The 21,188-nt window shown below is 45.1% G+C and overlaps 1 protein-coding gene across 1 annotated transcript in view; it reads right to left on the reverse strand.

The window, feature by feature from the left end:
• Nucleotides 1-507: 507 nt before the first annotated feature.
• The window catches only part of CDH4 (cadherin 4), a 466,340-nt gene continuing 445,659 nt past the window's right edge, over nucleotides 508-21,188 (reverse strand). The window contains exons 11-16 of the mRNA XM_074888264.1: nucleotides 19,816-19,958; nucleotides 15,254-15,487; nucleotides 13,968-14,201; nucleotides 9,812-9,951; nucleotides 7,707-7,871; nucleotides 508-6,105 (exon numbers count right to left, since the gene is read on the reverse strand). Of these exons, the coding sequence (XP_074744365.1) occupies nucleotides 5,899-6,105; nucleotides 7,707-7,871; nucleotides 9,812-9,951; nucleotides 13,968-14,201; nucleotides 15,254-15,487; nucleotides 19,816-19,958 (1,123 nt within the window). The 3' untranslated portion in view covers nucleotides 508-5,898. The remainder of the gene's footprint in view (nucleotides 6,106-7,706; nucleotides 7,872-9,811; nucleotides 9,952-13,967; nucleotides 14,202-15,253; nucleotides 15,488-19,815; nucleotides 19,959-21,188) is intronic.

Below are 21,188 nucleotides of genomic sequence, written 5' to 3' on the forward strand. Positions count from 1 at the left end.
CAAGCCACAGGTCAGTGGGCAGGAGAAGGGACTGGATGGCCCGATGCAGCAGCCATGAGGTTACCAGTGTGCTAGCAAGTAAAGACCCCTGAATGTGCTTGAATTGTGCTAAAGCACAAAGATCTTGTGTTGCAGGAGCAAAATCTCCACCCGACTGATTTGCACCAACAGTTTAGTGCAGCACAAAGGTGTTCGCGTCGGGCTCTGGGAGGAACCTGCCCTGCTGCCTCCTCGCTGCTCAGAATCACTATGTGGGCTGGGGGCGAGCCACGCTTCTTGACTTAATGAATGCAAATTTTCCACCGTCAGACAAGGGCAGAAGCACCCAGGATCTTCGAAAACCCCACTGATGTCTGTGTACGTGGAGCCACGGCTGCAAGCGGGCCCACCGTTTACCAGCTCACTGCAAGGGTAAGTCTGCTGTTAGCAGCAAATGAGCTGGGGTGTGCATGTGGGGAAGGAAAATGAAATACAAAAATAAAAATAATAAAAAAAAAAAGCAAGTGAGACTATTCAAAAGGGGGACTTTATTTTTATTACACTGGAGCCAGGCGTCAGTGCGCCAGTTCAGCTTTGATACACAATAAATCAGCAAAGCTGTCACTCAGTTTGGAAACCAAGATTGCAGTGGCACTAAAAACACATTGAAAACATTTACTTTCTTCCCTTTTTTTTTTTCCTCTTTTGTTTTTGGTACAAAAATGGTACAAACAACAATACAAAATATTTGTGCTGTTGACGGTTACAAAAAAAGGTTTTTGAACTGGGTTAACGGACGCAAACTGCTTTTGCGCTTCAGCGTGAATACAGCAGAACAGCAGAAGTCTTCCTTGAGAACAACCACAGTCATGCGGGCTGCTACACAGCTTCTCCACCGTAAAAAGAAACATGCAAAATTATAATTAAAATTAAAAAAAAAAAAAAAAAGAAAGAGAAAGTGCTCCAATTATACATCTATGTGTTGTTGTTTTTTTCCCCTATTTGATTTGTAGCTTCAAGCACTAACTACATTATGTACACATTGTGGGAGCAATTGTATATGGGGTTGGTGTGTACTGGAAAGAACTTTTCTTTTCCCCATGAAACTGAGTTAACTTTGCGTGGGAGACACCTACGTTGTCTAGCTGCTGTTTTAAACATACGCATTCATCATTATACAGCATTCCCCCCCCCGAAATTTTTTTTTCACACTTACAATGAAGAGCTCCAAAAGACATCACAAATAAAAGTCCCATATTTTACCTTTAATATGGTTTTTTGAGACTAAACAAAGTTGCAATCTTGGCATATTGTGTTGTACAGACCCTGCACTGGCCATTACCATTCTCCAATGCTCGAACATCTACCCTATGCGAAGCAGTTGTAGGCGATACAGCCATCTCCTAAGTCCCGCTTACTCCTGGAGGCTGGATTCCGACCCAGCTATCCCTAAAAACCCCTTGAAAGAGGCCCAAAACGGCTCAGCCACAGGGGAGCGAACCTCCCACCACCACCTTACAACCGCCAACGGCATCGCCTGGTCCAAAAAAAAAGGAAAATAAAATAAAATAAAATGGAAAATGCAAAACCAGAAGCAAAACTATGACTAGCACATTGGACACCTAGAACAGACTTGCCTATTTACTGTCATTAATTAACTGCTGAATCTCCTCGTTGCCTTGCAAAGCATTTCCATGACTGATGCTTCTCCCTATTTACAGGCTACATAATAAATACACCAGACGGGGGCTGCACTGAGGCTGTGGGTCCGGCTCTGCTGGAGGTGGCTGCAGGTAGAGCAGTGACGTTGGACCTGCAGAGCCCCTGGCCTGGGGATGTGCAATCTTCATGCCCAGGAGGTTGGGAGGCCACAGGAGGGGTCCAGTGTGCCCCGACGCCCTGGGAGCTCACTGTCCTCATCCCTGAGACAGCATGGAGAGCTGCGGTGGTGTCCCCTGGCAGTGCTATGGGGCACAGGGGGAAGGGGGTGACACTGGTATTTTGGGGACAGGCTCCCCTCTACCTGCCTGAAAGCAGCTCCTTCCCCACTGCCTCGTGGCATGCAAAGAGTGGGGGCTCAAATGTGTGGGCACCACTTCTTTAATTCGTTTAATGCTTTAGTCTAGTCAGAGAACAAGGATTCTGGTCTCAATGCGTTAACCACTTTTGTGGCCTGCAAGAAAAAAACGGTGACTGTACGTTCAGCCAAAGTCATTGTCTCACCACCCAGGTCCACCATCACCTCCAACTGCGAATGGCAACGCCAGGTCACATCCACAAGGATCAGAGTGGGGGGACAGCAGTGGCACAGTCACCTTTTCAATGGGACCCCTTGGATTAATGTAAGTTTTTAGTTGGGTTACAAATCATAAGTAACATTAACAAGCAAAAAGGTTTGCAGAAAGTCGTCTATTTTCATTGCTCGATGTGCTCCTCGCTTACCTTCTCTGGTCCCACTGCGAGGAAAGGGGCCTGAAGCTGCTGCTACTTGTGAGGCTGTAAATCTCAGTGGTGGAGGATGCAGGGAGGAGGAGGAGGAGGAAGAGGGAAAGGAGGAAAAGGAGGAAGAAGAGGAGGAGCAGGTCCTGCAGAGGGAGACTGAGCAAAACTGGGCCAAAAGACAATAAACTAGTTGGTTTGATTTATAGGCTTGTGGGGTTGGAATGGCTGGATTGCAAATGCTGCAGAAAAAATATCTGCTGATTTTAAAAAAAAAGTTGCCAATGGAAACGGGTTGATTTATTTTTAATCACTCAGTTTTGTTTGACTTAGGATGCATAAATGTTCTTAAAAACCTGAAATGTTCAGACAAGCTGAAGTCTGACAGCATCTCCTTTGCGGCCAAGCAGCTCCTCTCACTGCACGTCCCGTCCCCCTGGGTGACAGCGGGGTGATGTACGCTGCCGACCGGCCCCGCAGCAACTGTCCCACACCGCTGCCAGCCCCTTCCCTACCTGAAATCCATCCCCCCCACCAAAGCCGCCGCAGACATCAAGCACCAAGCGCTTTGGAGCAGGGATTTAGCTACTGCTCCCGGGGAAGCGGTGCCGGGAAGATCTCACGGCACGGCTTACAGCGGAGAACTGGCATTGTGGGATCTGCACGAGCATCCCAGGAGCTGCGCAGAGCTGGCAGGCAGCAGCAGCAACCCAAGGGATGGGGAACCATCGGCCTCGCCCCGGCCCTCGAGCCGCGTCCTTCTCCTGAGTCGGTGATGAGGTTACAGTGACGGACAAACACTGACCGGTAGTCATCAGTGAGAAACACTAAGTGCATTTTTATTATTCACTACTGCTGTGACCAGGCAGCTTCTGCAGAGGTGCAAAGTGCAGATGGTGAAATACTCCAGCCCATGGCTTTTCCGAAAGAAAAGGGGCAGAACCAAGACTGCCCGTGGGTGAAGAGCAGAGGCGGCAGGGCAATGCAGCCCAGCCGTGCCAGGCGGCTGGAGGACAGGGGCTGCGAGGTTTGCCACGGGCGGCCAGGAGGAGGTGGACGGTACGTGGCAGAAGCAAACTTCAGACTTTCATAGTGCTCACTCGAGACGACTGAGTTCCCAACTACGGAACAGGAATTTGGAAAGGCGTCAGGTGCTGGCAGTTTGCCAGGCACTGCGCTTCATCCCGGCCGAGGCACGTGCCCGTGGCACAATGTCCTTGCCTTGCTGCTGCCATCGGAGCCGTCCCTCTCCCGAGGTCCAAGTCATCGCCTCCTGGTTTCCTCAATAACCTTGGGTGAGCGTGTGTTCACTCTCCGAGCCATGAAAGGACAAACTGACCCATCCACTGACCGACCAACCAACCAAGACAAAAAAAGAAAGATCGCATCCTTGGTAGTTAATAACATACCGGTAATGTTGGAGTCCCCTCGGGCAGACCTTGACCACATTCCACTCCATACAAGACACATTTCAAATGCTCATTAATTTACAGAAATTGCATTTTATAGAAAATATGATACAATGAAATATAAAATGCACTAGGAGCATTTCAAAAATCTATAGAGACGATCTTGCAGCCTAGTATACCCTCTGAAACGACGTCCACTCATCACCGCAAGCTCTCGTCCTCTCATTCTCCCGCTCTCGCGTGCACGCGCTCGCTCCCCCCGCCCCCCCCCTTAACTCTTAGCATTCAACTTGAGAATTAACAGAGATATCAAAAAAAGCGCGATTATCCCCTGGATAATCACCTTCCAATACTGTGCACATTCTTGGATTTAAATGAAAATATATCTAAGCACTTTTACAAGTTTTAGCGAACCCACTGCAAAATCGTCTGCAGAATATAAAACACAGGTAATCCAAGATTTCATAGCACATTAATTAAGTGGCTCATAATCCATTAAATGTGGTTTGTATTACACATCCATGCAGTCTAAATCATTTTACAAACATTAGACATAAACCCACTAGTCCAAATCAGTAAAGGAAAAATGTAATAAAAAAGCTAATAACTATTTGTTATTAGTTAAACTGACCCTACATATAAACTAGGTAGTATGCTACCATTTATAATACTGATGTTGAATTACGCCTGGATGCTGCAAAACCTCTTGCTTACTTGGCAATGCTTGAGCATATTAACCACAAAATACTTAATAGGCCCTCGTTGCACTTCTTCTCCAAAAAAAAAAAAAATTTACTACAGATAGCAGCGCCTACCCATCAAATAGAAAGGACACACATTAGCTGAGTTACACGATGTTGTTGAGCTTTGGCTACTAATGCTCCAAGGCATTAATATTGTACTAGACTAACTTCATACTTACGGATGGCAAAAGTGCTGATAAACTCTTCCTGCCCTTAGCACTGCCTCGGCCTCGAGCGGAGCCGCTACCCAAACCCCTGCCGTGCGCCAGGAAAGCAGCATCGGCCGTCGTGCCTGCAGGCTTTCTCGGAGATGTGGGACACCACCACCCAACCCAGCTGGTATTTACATCACTCAAGAGGTCGTGGGAGCCAAAACACGCCGATAGCATAAAAACAAACAAATGGGCCTTTGGTCATTTCACGATTTACTTTGTAGGGTTTAGGCAAGGGCTGTTGGAGATTTCTGTTGCAATAACCAAAGGCTTTGTCAATGCTATAGTTCTATGCAGCTACATTGAGTGTGACCAGGTGACCGCAGAGCCCCCAGTCGGTATTTTGCATCTGATAACACTGAATTATATACAACATGATGACTAGTTCACCACCTGCTGAGGCTTAAAGATGGCTGTTAAGATTTTGACTCAAAACATCTTCCCCCCCCTCCCAAGCCCCCCATCCTCTTCCACCCCAGATTGAGTCACCCCCTTAAAAAAAAAAAAAAAAAGGCAAAAAAGAAACAATCTCCACAGTTCCTTTTTGTTAACTCCTTCCCAGCTAGAACTGGCTTAGGGTCACAGGGAGTGCTGCCCAGGATGGTTGTATGTTTGTTTTCATCACTCCTGAGATTGAAGGGAATCTGATACATGCACCAAAAGGCACTTTCAAATATATATATATATTTTAAAAACAGTGCTTCTGTTCTAAGAAATTCAAGTTAAGACAGAGTGCCTTTCACTCTCTTTAGTCATAAAGCAGATAAACGAGCAATATCCCAGCTGACATTAAAAAACCAAAACAAAACAACAAAAAAAAACCTGCAGCAGAGACAAGTGTTCATGCGAGACAGCTCAATATTCTAAAAAAAAATTGGAAAGGAAAAAAAAGGAAAAAAAAAAGAAACCTCCTATATCACCACTAAAAATAACAATACAGTCAGCAGGGGATATTAATTAAAAAAGCTGCCACATCTGTACAGTTCTTGCTTCTGCATCGGCTCTTTTTGTTAATGTTGTCATCTGTGGGTTTGTGTTTTTTTTTTTTCTAGATTGTTCTTTTTGATTCTTCTTCTTCTTTTTTTTTTTTTTTTTTTTAAATAACGTGAGGTCAGTTTAATCTTCCTCGCCTCCCCCATACATGTCCGCCAGTTTCTTGAACCTGGGCCCCCAGTCGTTAAGGTAGTCGTAGTCCTGGTCCCCGGAGCTGGAGGAGTTGAGGGAGCTGACGGAGCCAGCGGTGGAGCCGCTGCCCTCATAGTCGAAAACCAGCAGGGAATCGTAGGGGGGGGCCGTGGGGTCGTTGTCGGCTGCACGCAGGCCCTGGGAGGGGGCAAACACATGGCGTTAACACCCACCATGGGGTTTTACGGTGCTAAGGAAGGGTGTTCGGGTAAGGGTCTGAGCTGGGGGGGATGTTTGGGATCCCTGCAGCAAAGTTAAAAGAGGACGGTGAAAAGCTAAATGAGGATGGTGAGAAAATGAGGGTCCTGGGGCTTCCCCTGCCCGATGCTTCCCCCTGGGTGGAGCCCTCTCAGCTGCCCCCAGCAGAAAATCCATTAACTCTCAGTGCCTCTGTAAAAGAGATGGATGGAGCGGGAGGGGAGTTATTCCAAGGATCCACCTCTGGAGCTGGAAAGCTTTCAGTTCTGGACAGCATGTCCTTTCTGGGGTTGCCTGTTAAGATTTCCAGCTTGGCCAATGAAAGAACGAACAGCACCCTTCCTCTCCTACCAATAACTGTTATTTTAGTTTTGATGATTTTGATTCCTTTAGGGAGGGAAAAAAAATCACTCCTAGCAAAATTCTGCAATTAGGAGAGGCTTGGGGTGTGAAATCCTGGGCAGAGGGTTGGGAAGCATTGCTGTTCCTGTGCGCTGTGGGCAGCAGGGTAGGCAGGCCATGGAGGAAATGGCCTCGGGATACGGAGAAAAAGAATTGCTTTTCTGCAGCCCAGCGTCAGGAAAAGCCTAGTGGAATAGACCTGCAATAAAGCAAAATGTTCTGCATTCACACCTTCAGAAACCCCAGTCTCAGCGTGGGGAGATGGAGCAGGTTTTACTGCAGTGAATAGCTGCCAGAGTGTGTGCAAGAGCGAGTCTTCACGTGAATGGATGTGTGTAAATGTGTGCATGAAGAATGGGCAGGAACAAAGGAAGAAGGAATTTTAATGATAAAAATGAGAAAAAGCACAGCAGGAAATGGATATAATAATAGAATTAAATTGCTATAACATTTATTTTTCTGACTTAGGAAATGGATTGTGTGTTTTGTCTCAGAGGAAATAATGCATTGATTGGTTTGTAACCACTCAATCACTCAAAACTAAAACTGAGATAAGAAATACTAAATGGATAGATATTTGTACAAGCAGATAAAGGAGCAGTAATCTAACATAAAATAAAGAAACCCTCTCTGATCTGAGATGAATCTCTCTGTTCTGCAAACTCTTTGAGGCTTTAGACCAAACAGAGCTTACTAGGAAGGCACAGACTTGTGAAATAATTACAAGTACAGGAGCCACAAATGGCACCTGCAAGCTGCCTCGCCACTGTCTCCCCACCAGGACAACACTCCACGTCCAGACAATGTTTTTACTGACAGCCACTGCAATATTTGTAGTAATCCAAGGGACAGCAGGATCAGGTTATACTGGCTGGATGCTGAAAAGCATGGTCTTTGTGATACCCATGTCAGAAATCCTGGGATTTTGTTTGCACTTTGGCTTTTTACAGGCTTGGTGCCTTTATTAGGCCAAGTCCTGTGTCCTTTTCTCATGCCAATCCTTCCCTTGGATTTGGTCAGACTCTTCATGTGAGTAATAGCATCACTTGGTCCATGCAGCTAGGAAAACGTTGCACAGTTCATGTTAGCTGGCTGCTCAAGCTTTTAAGACATGACACGGGATACCCTACAGAACATACCTCATTAATAAAGTCACCAATATCCCCTGGATGTGGGATTACTGGTCTTATAGGATACTGTGGTTCAGCACCAATAGGTCTTTCATCCACCCTTCTGACTCCAGGTGTCTTGTTCAGCACGTGATCCATGGTCTCCGGCTGCTGGAGCTGGCTTAAATCGTAATCCTGTGACAAATGGAAAGGCACACAGTGAAACCAAAAGCTTTTCGTTCAGATCATCTACTCAACCAATGTACAAACAAGTTGAGGGGTCTAATCCTATTTCAGCTGAAGTTTGATGACAAATCTTATCCCTGGGTACGTAACACCTCTAACTATCTAAACTACAGATGAACCTGACCTCTGAGTAGCTGATAAAATTGACCTCCTAGGAGTGCATCTCAAAACATAGCTAAATCAAATATTTAAATGCTTTCTGAATATTTTACACAGCGTCTAAATGTTTGGGATAAATTGTCTTTTGCTTGTGTGTGCATAGATATGTGCAGATCTTTTTGATGAAATACATAATATAATGTAAAGACACAGTGTTGGTAGACATATTATTGCAATTATATTTGTACAGAAGTAAAAACATTAAAATGTGTATTGCATTTATGCATGTAGGCCTTTCAAAGTAATTATATTCTTTCTGCTTGTGAAAAATCCCAACAGAGTAGGTTTCTACCAAGGAATGAGAACCAGGTAATATTTCATTAAAAATGTATTCATGTAGGTAATGGTGTTTTGCTGCTCTTCCTTTGCTGTTATTTTTAACGAATCCTTTCTAAAATATTTAAGCCTACAGTGTAGTTGCCTGAAACCAGATACTTCAGCTAGTTTGAATGTTTATAACAGTACTTTGTTCTACCTGTAAAACTATTCTTGTGCTCAGACGGGGATGATTGAATCTCCAGGAGCAATATTTATAAATAACTTCTCAGTGACAAGATTAAAGAAATGCTAATTGCACGGATTTTTCTGTGGAATAAGAATTTCTCAAGTTTTGGGCAAAGTCCCTGCCTCAGCTCCCCACGGTGGCTCCCACCAGGCTCACCCACTCGCCATCAGATGCTACCGGGACCTCCACGGGGCAGGACGTGCTGCAGTGGTTGGGTCCACTCCTAACATCAGCCCCAGCCACTGAGCTTAGGACTCACCGACACCAACCACACACACAGCAGCCTCTGCACAGAGCCATGAACCATGCAGCCCGTTTAAGCAAGCAAGAAGAAAGCCATTATATGATGCAGAGTCACATAATATGTGTGAACTTCATATCTGAGAGTGTCATGGGCTCTTTACTTTTGTTAGGTAGGAATAAAAAACCAGAGACTTAAACATCAGTGACCAAACTTTGCTGTTTTAGCTGAGGAAATATATCCATAGGAGAAGGACAGCAGATCCCAGGAGTGCAGGCCAGGGAAACTTTCATGCAACATCAGCACTGGTGTCTGTAAGAAGCAGCCAGCGCAGAAGAGCTGACACATTCAGGCAGACTGTGGCTTAGGGCTCTGTCACCAAGCAAAGCTTTGCCACTGTACGCTTCCTGGTGAAAAAGAAAATCCCCAAACGTATTTAGACGTTTCTCAGAAACCACATCCAGAAATGAAAAGAAATTAAAGGCACATTAGAGATGATGAAGTAAATACAGGGAAAGCCCACAGAAGCTCTAGGCTCAAGCAAGCCAAGCTAAGTGCCTTCAGTCACACATCTGGGGCAGGGTGGTAGCTGCTGGCTGGTTTTTAAGATCTCTGATGAGGAATGGTAAAATATACAATTTTAATGACCAAAATAGCAGAAATATTGTTTGAACATGGGTGTCAGTAGCTTGATTTATAGTTTCTCCCCAGGAAGCTGGTCTAGGGGGTAGCAAAATCCATGTCACACTGGCCTCCCTGCATGGTCCTGTTTGCACAGGAGAGTGTCTCAGTGACATGCTGGACCTAAGGTGGCTCCCACAGGTGTCCATGCCACGCTGGGGAAGCCAATAAAGCTACCTGGGCACAAACAAGGGTGAACACAACCCTCTGCAAGTACTTTAGTGAAAATAATGTGGTTTCTGCCTTTTTGAGAGTATACATCACACAGCTGCTCCTTGGCCACGACCTGCGGGCTTTTCTCACCTGGTCTTCCTCTCCACCTCCCTCTTCGTCGTACTTCAGAATATTGTCCCTGACGTCGTCCTCAGGGTCGATCAGGAGCTGCTTGGTATGGCGCTCCTTCTCCCGGCGTTTCATCCACACCACGAACAGCAGAACCATGGCTGTAATGGAGAAGCAGCGGGGTGAGCCTGGATCTCACAGGGTGTGAGGCCAAGCTGCCTGTGTCAGAGCGTGGTGGCGTGTCCTAACGCCTCACCTGCCCTCTTCCACTATGCAGAACATCACTGCCTGCTAGTAAGAGGAATAAAATTTTATCCTATTGCATGTTCTAATTTATAAGGGAGAGATCAATGACAGCTGTAAATACTGTGACAGGCCTCCACTACAAACATTTCTTTAAGATCCATCATGAATGCTGACTGAGCTGATGTTTATCAGAAGTCAAACACACAATCAAAGGAAAAGCAAACAGCAAGTGTGAAAACCGACGCTTTCTGAAAATATTTGATCTAAATCCTGAATTTTCAGGATTAGATTTCCACCTTTATTTCATTCAGGGGCATAAAACAAAGGTGGAGGAAAGAGAGCTGCAGAAGTTCAGAGAAGCAAACAGGTACAGATGACCAGCACCTGTGCAGGAGTGGCTGTTCCACCAGCACGACACAGCGATGCCCGTACAGGTTGTGAGCCCTGGCCATGACATTCAGTCTGCTGGTGTCTGCACTATGCTACACAAAACTGGTTTGGGGAGGGTGGGTAATACTGGGTCACATAATATGATTTCAGTTCACTTATACTCTTTTTTGGTGAGTGAGGGAGGCTTTCCAGACTTCCAAGATCAGTTAGCCAGGCCATTAGTATATGCATTTGGCCATTGACTTGCAAAGCAGATCGAAGATCATTTGAAATCCTTTCAGAGAGCAGGGCTTGCTTTGCAGAGCAAATCTGGTAGCACACAGCCAGCCTCCTCAGGCATTAGCATTTAAGTGCCAAGCCCTGGCTAATCTCTCTCAGTATGGTAAGAGAGAGAGATGAACAGTTCTTGAATCTTTAGAGATTTTCCCCCACTTAAACAACTTTACCCAAAGGGAACGCTGGCTCTCTGCTCCACAACCTCATCCTTCAAAGGGGCACCCATGTCCCAGGGACTGTGCACTCCCTGTGACTTACTGCCTCAAGTCACTCTGGGAATTTAAGTCTCCACTAACATAAGGCAACCAGACCTTGTCTTCTTCAAGAACCTGTTAATACATTAGTTTTCATTATCATACTCAGTAGCTGCAAATAATGCCGTCAAAAAAGAAATTAAGCCTGGGCAGCTGATGCAGTTACATCTCCTGGTGTCTGCTTTCCCTCCATTCTCCACACAAGCCACACACGAAGCTGTGACAGTGGCAATCTGCAGAAGAAGGGAGAGATGGATGGGCAGTGGAGGTGGGAAAGTGTGGCTGTGGGAATGTGTTCCTTTCCCTTAGGTCACCTCTTGACTGTGCCAAAACAAGTCAGTCAGCAGTTCCCAAACTCCCTTTGTGTTTTTCTACCTGCATAAGGAGAAGGAACAACTCCTGTTTCCCACCGTCTCATACTTTGCAGGGTTTTCTTTCCCTTTGCCTCTTCATGGAGCCATAGCAAGGATGGAGGAGAGACCAGACCCTGGGGACATGGGTGGGCAGCCCGCAGCCCCACTGCGTGGGGAGGTGGTTAGAAGGATCTGAGTTTTTCCTCCCAGCAGCAGAGTGTTTATACCCAACAGGAATTCAGTGAAGTGAGCAGAAGAGGACCGGACAGCTAATTACTGCCATTGTGTGCCAATTGGCTGCCATCCCTGCCTGCCAGCTAACAGAATTGTTTTCAGATAGTTCAGCATTTCTTTAATGCTTATCCTAGATCTATTCAAGAGAGAAAAAAGAAAAGGAAAGAAAATGTAACTCTTATCTGCAATATAAAACCTCAGCTATTTAGCAGACTATTGAAGTCCTTTTCTCGTTGTTCCTTTTCAAGTCTCTCACAACAAGATACCTGCCTAGTCCACAAAGACAATATTATAATGGCTACCAGGTTTTATCTTTTTCTTTCCTTTTTTTTTTTTTTTTTTTTTTAAATGCTACTTTTTCATGCACTTGTGGAAAAAACTGTGCCATTAACGCCTTTACAGCTACCTTGAAAAAAAAAGACCTTCAAAGTGTCAATAGCGGATGTAGTGCACTCTCCTTCCTTTTATTCACTCTGCAGAATGGGAAGTGCTATTACTGCTGTTAGACCCATTTTCACTCTGCATGTAGTTTTCCTTGAAATCCATTGTCTTCACCCTTCACAATTTTTTATTGCATTGCTCTTCTAAATGTGTTATTTGTGCACCTAATACATCAGGTATCAGGAAGAAGAAAAAACCCTTGGAGCAAAGGTAAAGGCAGAAATTTCCTTCACCTGAGCAATCTGAGATCTGTCCCCTTGCTGCTTCTTCCTTTTAAAGCCATCAAACTTTGACCTGCTGACTCTAAAATGGACAAATAGCACAAAAAATCTCACATCTGCCTTATTCCAGGGTATTGCTCAGAAGTCATGATATAAAACAGATAGAAAGGAGGCAAAACACTGGAAGGATGTAACTGGAAAACTGCTCATCGCAAATTACATTTTTCATCACTGATACAATGCTTTGCAGCTCTTGAAGATAAAAAAAAAGTCAATTAGAATTACAATGAATGTAAAAATAAGCTTTTGTAATAAAAACCGTAATTTAAAATGGGATAATGTATCTGAAAATGAAAAGAGGAATCTCTTAAATCAAATGTCCTTCAGCTGAAGTTAATTTCAGTCAATTGGATTTTCAACTGTTTAAATTGTATTTTAGCACTGGATTTATACAAGAGCAGCAAAAAGAAGCCCCGTGTTTAATCACCTCTGGGGCTTCCAGTGCAAACCTTCAGCTGGAGGAGGAGTGGGGACTGCACAGCCACAAACACCCGGTTTTCTTGCTCGGTCTCTCGACTGATAGGGTAAATCAATTATACAACAATATATTCCCATCGCTGGCCCAGGAGGGTGGATGTTTGCCCAGAGATGACCCATTCTCTTAATGTACCATATCATATCCACATTAGGTGACATTTGTAGCATACGTTGCTCTGTCTGCTCTCTGTTTAAACACATTGGGGGTAAATATTAAATGTGATTTAGCACCATAACTCCCATTAGCTTTAATGGGAGTCCCATGGTTTCATCCTGTGCTTCTTGATGAATATTTACCTCATTGTTCATTTCAGCACTTGTTTTTATCTATTCCTACTGTGCCAACTCCTGCTTGAAGTTATAATGATATCATTTTTATTTTTAAGTGTGTGCACACATGGTTATTGGTAATGCTCATGAAAGATTGGGACTAACAGCGTTGCCGGGCAAAAGGGATGGATTTGCCTCAAGCAAAGGGCTGGCCAGCCCTTCTTTGCAATGCACCCCCAGGCCTCCAGTGCTCCTGACAAACTGGGGATCCTTCCTCTAGAAACACTCACAGTTCACTACAATTCTCCAATCTGTTGTCAATTTACAAGCAACGGGAATAACTACTGTTCTTCTTTTCCTTTGAACAACCACAAAAGTACAGCTATGCATTGGCTCTGCCAGGGAATAGGCAGACTCTCATAACCAGTGTATCTGGTACTGGGAACCAGTATATGCACAGCCAGCCAGGGACCTGAGAGCTATGGAGGAGTCTGCCACAGGATTACAGAATCACAGAATCATCTGGGTTGGAAAAGACCTTAAAGATCCTCTAGTCCAACCATTAACCTCACACTGACCGTTCTCAACTACACCATATCCCTCAGCGCTATGTCAACCCGTAATGGAAAAGTCCTTCAACTTTTTCCTGCAAAATGTAGAGAATCCTATCGCACTCGGTACCTACAAGATGTTGTCAGGTGTAATGATGTTTGTAAAGCTACTGGAAGTCTTAGAAAGAAAAGTCTGACACACGCAGAGAGCTCTCTACCTCGTTTTGCTGACACTGCAGTGAAGGAGGTTCAAATATAGATGCGTGAACCACCCCCTGCAGCCCAAAGCTCACGGCTCTGTCCTTTGCACGGCCCTTGAAAAATGCCCTGTACAGAAAGGGGACAACAGGGAACAGGATGGGAAGCATGACGTCTCCCAGCAGTGTCACCCCCGCGGTACTTACTCAGTAAAATGATGATGCAGATCAAGATGGCGATGATGGCACCGGTGCCCAGCCCCGCGGCAGCCACCGCCCCGATGGTGGTGCAGTCGCCGTTCTCGTCGCACGGGCACACCTTCACTTTGATGACGGATGTGTTGTACAAGGGGGGGTTTCCTGAGTCCGTCACGATGATCGGCACATCATACACACCCGCTTCCAGGTACATGACTCGTAAACTAAGCTGGGCATAATCGCCTGGAGAGACCAAGACAGACAGACAGACACTCTGGGAGGGCCTTGCAGCCACACTTGTACAGGCAGGGCTCCTCTGCCAGAGCAGTCTTCTGAGTCCTGAAGAAGAGGCTATCAACAGCACACCTGCGCAGGACAGCTTCAGACTTCTGCCCTAGCAGTTTGGTCAACACTCAGCCTGTGTTTTGCAAAATACCGTGTGTTTTCACTGCTGCACTAACCTACCTTGATGCCGCTTGCACATCCAGTTGCATGTGTTTAAAATGGCATGAGATGCAAATACTAAAGCATGGATGCTGCCCCTGGCCACTGTGCAGGTTCTCTGCTCTCCCACCTTGGGATTTTTGGGAAGCCCATTGCCTGTAGATGACATGTTCAGCCAGGTAATCCCTCTTGTGTTTCCTCCCATCGTGATATAAGTGTTGTGGGATTGAGCCTCGAGCTGCGAGGCCACAAGCTGTTGACCCTGGCAGAGGGTGCCAGACCTCAGCGAGAGGGACCAGCTTTGAAGCCAAAACCAGCCCGTGGCTCCATGATATTTTCCATCCTCTGCTGAAACTACCAATAAGAGGAGAAATTAGGGCCATTTGTGGTTGCATGCTGCAATATAAAAATCCTTCACATACTGGTAATCTTCACACTTACCTAGCCCTCCTGGTTCCATGGTAGATTAAAAGGCTGCCTTTATGCAATTATGGTCAGAGAAATGAACATTGATCCTGATTGTGGCTTATGACAATTACACTGGAACATAAGGAAGACTGATAATAGCTTTTTTCCCCCTGGCCATTATGGATGATTTATACTCTGTTCACTACTGATAACTGTTCATAATTATGAACTGCATTAAAAAAAGCCAAGTGCCAAGGCTCTTAAGAGTTATGCTGCAGGTCTGATACAAATCATTTCTGATTAACTATCTTGTCTATAATGTCAGCCATAATGTGCATTAAAAAATAAAAATCAGATAAAAAAGTAGGAAAGTTTGGAAGTTTGAAACTGCCTCATTAGTGAATCAGAGTCCAAATGTCCTCAGGATTGCCTGCCCCATTTACCATTCAGCCGTGTTATGGTCCAGTTCTTCCTCACCGCAGATGGCACACTTGGCAGCTCGAAGACAAAGGGCCCAACGTTTGGATCGATGTCAGCATCCGCGGCTGTTATGTTGATGACATTCAGGTTTGGCTTTTCACAGATCTGTGCCTCCTTTGGCAGGAGCTCAGGAGCATTATCGTTGATGTCGATTAGGTAGATCTGCAGAGTGCCAGTGCCGCTTGCGGGGGGTATACCTGAACGGGAGATGCAGAGCCGAACACGGACTGATGACCATCACTTGAGGAGCACTGGGAATGACAACACCGTGGACCAGCCCCCTCTCTGCTTTCCAATTTTAATAAACCAGGATTTTCACCCTCCCTCCTTGGACCTTATTGGGGACATACTGCACTTTCATGGTTCCTTGCTTTAAGAGGTATTATTAAAACTTCCCCAAGCCTCCTAATGTTGCTGTTTTTCGCTCCTGCAGAACATGGAGGTTGAGTTCTGCAGATTTGTAGCCTACAGCAATGTCCTTAGTCAAACTAAAAATACAAGGAAGTGATGCCAAGCTGCTAGTGCAAATTTTGGTAATGGCTGTTTTGAAGAGGAAAAACCATTAGAAAGATAGCTAACAAGAGGAAGAAGAGGGCCTGGAGGGAAAAAAAAAGTAGTGCAATCCGTTGGTCAGCATTTATTGTAGCACTTAGTAGCCAGCTTTTAGATTTGCAGACTATTACACTGCTTCAAAGAAAGCCCAGCTCTCCAGCCCATCCCACAGTCAGCCCTAGCTTAAGTGGTGAAGGGTCCTTGCTCAAAGGCCATGGTATGAGGTAACCATCACCAAACACATTGGGTGATGTTACTAACTCATGGCAGTAGCAGTATGTCCCAATATACAGTTCTTCACCCTCTCCACACTTGTTTCAACCACCAGGGATTTCTCAGCACAGCAGTCTTTGGTCCTTCCGTCCCTTGCCGATGAAGAGCCACATTTGTCTGACTAATGACCACTTACACAAAGTAATACCTGCCCTGCCAAGAGAGAACAGCCTTCCCAGAAATGGTGCAATACTTTTAATTTCACTCTTCACACATACATCTGGCAGCTCCGTGTTGGCCTGTCCACCACCTCCCTTCTCAGGCAGTGTGGCTTCAGCAATTCTTTTTTAAGTTTGTATTTTCAGCCCTGGCTCTTCCTCCCAGGGCTGGATATAAAGCTACAAAAACCACTTCCCCACTAGGCTTTCAAACATTGCTTCTGCTTCCACAGACTTTCCTTCCTACATTCCCTTTTCATTTCTGCTCCATTTTTCAAGGGAGCCTTGAAAACTCTGAAGGAGCCCTGAAAATCCTTCTTTCATGGTTCCTACATAAGCTCTTCAATCATTGATCTCATCCTTTCATCTAGTAAGCAAGGGGTAGGTCTCCCTCTAAAACAATGTCTTTGATCAGCCTTGAAAGTTTCTGGAGAGACAGACAGCCCATCAGGATACTGGGGGTGAATATGAAAACTGACTTTCGGGACCAAGCAAAGTGATTTCACTGTTTCCAGGTTATCCAGAGTATCTTCTGGGATGAATGCAAGGCCTACACTCTAACCTCTGAGATAGAAAATGCAAACTAGAAGTCCTGAGAGGCACTAACTGCATGTGGCTGAAACAACCTGCAAATGCCACACGTACAAATGCAGCTCTGTAGGGCTACTGGGTATTGTTGGGCTCTGGTTCCTGGTATTTTTGGTTCTTTGTGCTCCTGAGTGCAGTTCTGGGGCAGGCTCAGGAGAAATGAAAAGTAAACAATTTTTCAAATGTCCGAGTACTACAAACCATGGAACATTTCAAATTATTTCAGCTGTCTTATGTGGAGAGAGCAAGGATGTGGATAGAGCAGGTATTGATGTACTACAAAGGATTCTTGGACTTTATGCTCAAGAGATGAGGACTACCATAGCACCACTGACTCCAGTGAAGAAGTTGAGTCCACTCCCTGAAATTAAGATTGAAATACTAATGACAGTATTTCAAAAGAAAGAGGAATATACAACTGCTACATCCACGCTTAACTGTTGCATTCCCCATCATTGCCTTTTTCGCAGTGACAGTGTCAGCACTCCTGGAGCAAGGTACAAGCCCACTGGCTTTCATGTTCAGCTGTAAGCAGGAGTCACAACCATCTTGCTTGTGCAAAAATTTCTAAGGAATTTGGGCCACTGTTCTGACAAATCATGGCAGAAATGAAGTAAACTGTGCCTGTGGCTAACCGGCATCTTCTTGTCATTGCGTGCCTGCAGTGCGCAGCAACCTGCACGCGGGGGCACTGATGCAGCCTGCTTTCCTACAGGATTGGGCCCCAATGGTGAGTTCCCATGGGGTGCTCTGATACTGAGGAAGGGGCAGGACCCTGTTTCCTTCAGTGATAGAGTCTCTCTCCCCTACTCAGCTCCCTATTTTATGAAACCTGTTGGAACATGATCTATCTGAGTTCTCAGCTTCCCTGTGAGATTGGCTGAAATTGGCTGAAGAGTTCAAACGGTGCCAGGCTCCACACTTGTGTAGACACAGTGTGATCCAAGAGTCTCTCTCTCCAGGGAAACCAGGCTAAAAATATGCTATTTATTAGGATTCCCCTTTTACACCTCTTACACTGCAGCCAAGACTTTTCTTGAAGTGAGTATCTCTGCACTGTAGGCCAGGGAGAGAAAGAGAGCATGTCCAAGGAGTATTTGGCTAAACTTTTTCATATACTGAAAACAGCTAAAAGAACTTCAAGGAAACAAGATGCTGCTGTTTCTTCAAGAAAGAAAGAAAAATCTCTGCCAAACCCCTCGACCCAAAGCCTTTCTTTGATGAGTATACGATGTTGGAGAACCTGGAACTTGGGAGAAATGTGGGAAGAGTCTATTAGCCTAGATGAAACTTTAGCTGTTATCCTAAGCACTCTAGACAGAATTTTAAATAAGGTGTTGCTTTATGTGCATTTTAATGGCTGCAATATACCCGTGATAGATTAATTTTTCAGAATAAAGAGATTTATCTAGGTCCTCACTTTCTGAGCTGCTGAATGATGGATGTGGAGGCACTGCTGCACTGCAGCATCAGCACCGAAGCCAAGGGAAGGGGTTAACTCCAAATCCCGTTGTACTAAGTGCCTGGAATTTGCAAGGTTAGATAGTGAGGATTAGTTTGATGGGTTCAAGCTCTACCACTGCTTTTGTGAATAGCCTCGGCCAACTCATTTGACCTGTTTTGCCCTGTGGCTCTTGCAGATGAACACTGCTAGATCTCCTTGAGACAGTTTTGGATTTCACTGCCCTGGCTGCCTTCACAGAGGGGAAGCTTAGGATGGGGCTGTGGGAACACACCAGTCCTACCACTGATGGCACAAAGAACGGGCAAAATTCGCTTCTTGGTATTGCTATTCAGCACTGAAACTCTTCCATGAGTTTGCCTTGCCCCTGTGACTGAGGATGCAATGACTGAAGTGAAGTCTGAAATCCCAGAGGGAGGAAGTTTTCATTAGCCCTGCCAGCACCACCGTATCTGCTCAGAATGGACACGGCACCCTTCAGCCTCAGCAATGACAAGAACTAACTGAAACACTGTCCTGAAAGCACCTACAGAGTATGAGCAATACACTTAGGTGCTCACAGCCAAGCCCACACTTCATTTTGTTGCACCTGCTCAGCACCCTGGCAGGGGGGAGGCAAGGGTGGGAGAGGGGGAGGAAGGCCCTCTCCTTGTCCAGGGAAGCTACTGAGCCCTCTACAGAGCCTTTTCCAACTGGAGGAACTGACGAATGAAGTAACAGCGTGGCCACATTTAGGAATGGCTAGCAAAAAAGTCATCAACTCCTCTTAATCAGAATTAGGAAGAGAAATCCAGGGCAGCAGCAATGGACAGCTTGCCCTTGAGTGAGAACAGCACTGAGGTTCACAGTGCTAATTTGACCAAAAGCACTGTGTGATCTTTAATGAGCAGAGAAGAGCAAGCCTTAACAGGACTCCTCTGTGAGAAGAGCTGTACTGGCCTCAGCGACTTTGATAATAAAGTACACCAGCATTCAGACACTCTGATGGTGGCTGGACATTTCAGAAATGGTAGTGGACAGAGATTACCTCTGATGACAGACAGACAGACACCTTTCATGAAAGCTGCCACAGTTCAATGGGTTGGCTTCTTTTTAATACGCTCCTGCCATCCCCTACAATTATTTCTGGTTTCCTGATGGAAGGCTTCCTGAAAGCTCTGATCAGCACCTTTGGGACGATTACCAGGACCAGTGTGTTTGGCAGCCCTCGGAGAGCAAATCCCTTTGATATTTTTTTAAGTTCAGGCTACATTGCTACACTGAACTCCCCAAATCGATTTTCCATTTGCCCTCCCTTTCCCTTAATAACACTCTCTGTATACTGTGCACATTTAATTTACTCCAGCAATTTCCCGTCCCACTTTCACATTTTTGACCATAAAAACCTGGGAAAAAGATAACTTATACTGACAACTCTGTCAGGGCATCATTTCTCTTAATGCATCACATTAGAGTCTTATTGAAGCATGAACAATGTGAAGCCTGGGCTCACCGTTGTCAGCCGCCAAGAATGTGGCCTCGTAGACATTATTCTTAATGTAGTCTGACTCTCGATCAAGGACAGCAGCAGTAGTGATCTGACCATTTGTGGCATTAATGTTCAGCCAGTTTGCAGGATCTGACAGCTTAGAGTATCTACAGAGGAAGGAAATAAATACATGGCAGTCTTTTCACTGACATATCCTTAATATTGCTTGAAATAAGGTTTTTCTGGACTCCTGACCCATGATTCAAAGGACCTTTGGATAACTGGTTTTGTTGACAAACAAAACACTAATTGAGTATCTGGTTTTTGACCTCTACAATTACTCAATTTTTCTGTTTCTTTCATTTTAAAGGTTTTTCTTTCCACTAAGTACCACTTACATGCCAGCTTCCTGCTGCTGGCAGTGGACATAGCCTGAGGTCTCTGCAGCCAAGGAGAAATGGGGTCTGTAATGACCACTGCATTTGTATGTCTGAATTAGAGGATGGATTCCTGCTCTTTCCTTCTCTTAATATTGCCCTTTTAAAAATAGCTCTTGCTCTAAAGCCATGGATATTCCTGTTTTCTGCCCATCATTAATTAACAACAGTTTAGGAAATACCACATTGGAAGAATGGCAGTTTTCAAGCCACTCTTGTATCAGAATCGTATCTTCAGCAGCAATTGCCTTGGGGACACTGTAATGGGAACTCACAGGTGTATTAAGGTATTAAGCATTTGTATTAAGCATTTTTGTATGTTGCTGAAATAGCAGGTAAGATGATTCTATGCATGTGGGAGGTTCAAAGAGAGCAGCGACAAGGGGGTCCCCTTGGCAGTCCCCAGCGTGCCCTGGGCTGGGAGGACCCAACGGCAGACTCGTCTCCCAACTACTCATAGCCCAGGTCTGTTCATGTCCTACGCAGCCAACTATGAACATGGTTTGTTTTGGGCAAACTTTTCCCACGTTCTCCAGATCAACATGTTCTGTTTACCTTTCTCATTTGCTTGTTTTCTTGGTTTTATTTTATTTGTTGCTTTTGATTTCTACCTCTCAGTATTGTACAGTTTGAGTTGAGAGAGATCCTTATTACCTAAGCTGGAAGCTAACAAATGGCCAAACTACAAATTAGTGAAATAAGCAAACAAAAGCTGAGCTTATTTCATGGGTAACTCAGACCTGCTGATAGTTTTATATAAATTTTTTGTAGTTAGATACACAGGCGGGAGAAATTCTGGCTTCTGGTGAATATCCCTTTCCAGAAATGGGCTGTTTGAAACTGAAACTCAAAGAGAAACTTGAGCTGCATCAATCCATGTGAGCAGGAAAGCAACACACAGCCGCACAAGCCCCTGCCAAAGGAAAGAATTACATTTCATGGAGCTAGACGCTTTGGGAT

The sequence above is a fragment of the Strix uralensis genome, chromosome 18 (assembly GCF_047716275.1).
Source record: "Strix uralensis isolate ZFMK-TIS-50842 chromosome 18, bStrUra1, whole genome shotgun sequence".
NCBI classification, from domain to species: Eukaryota; Metazoa; Chordata; class Aves; order Strigiformes; family Strigidae; genus Strix; species Strix uralensis.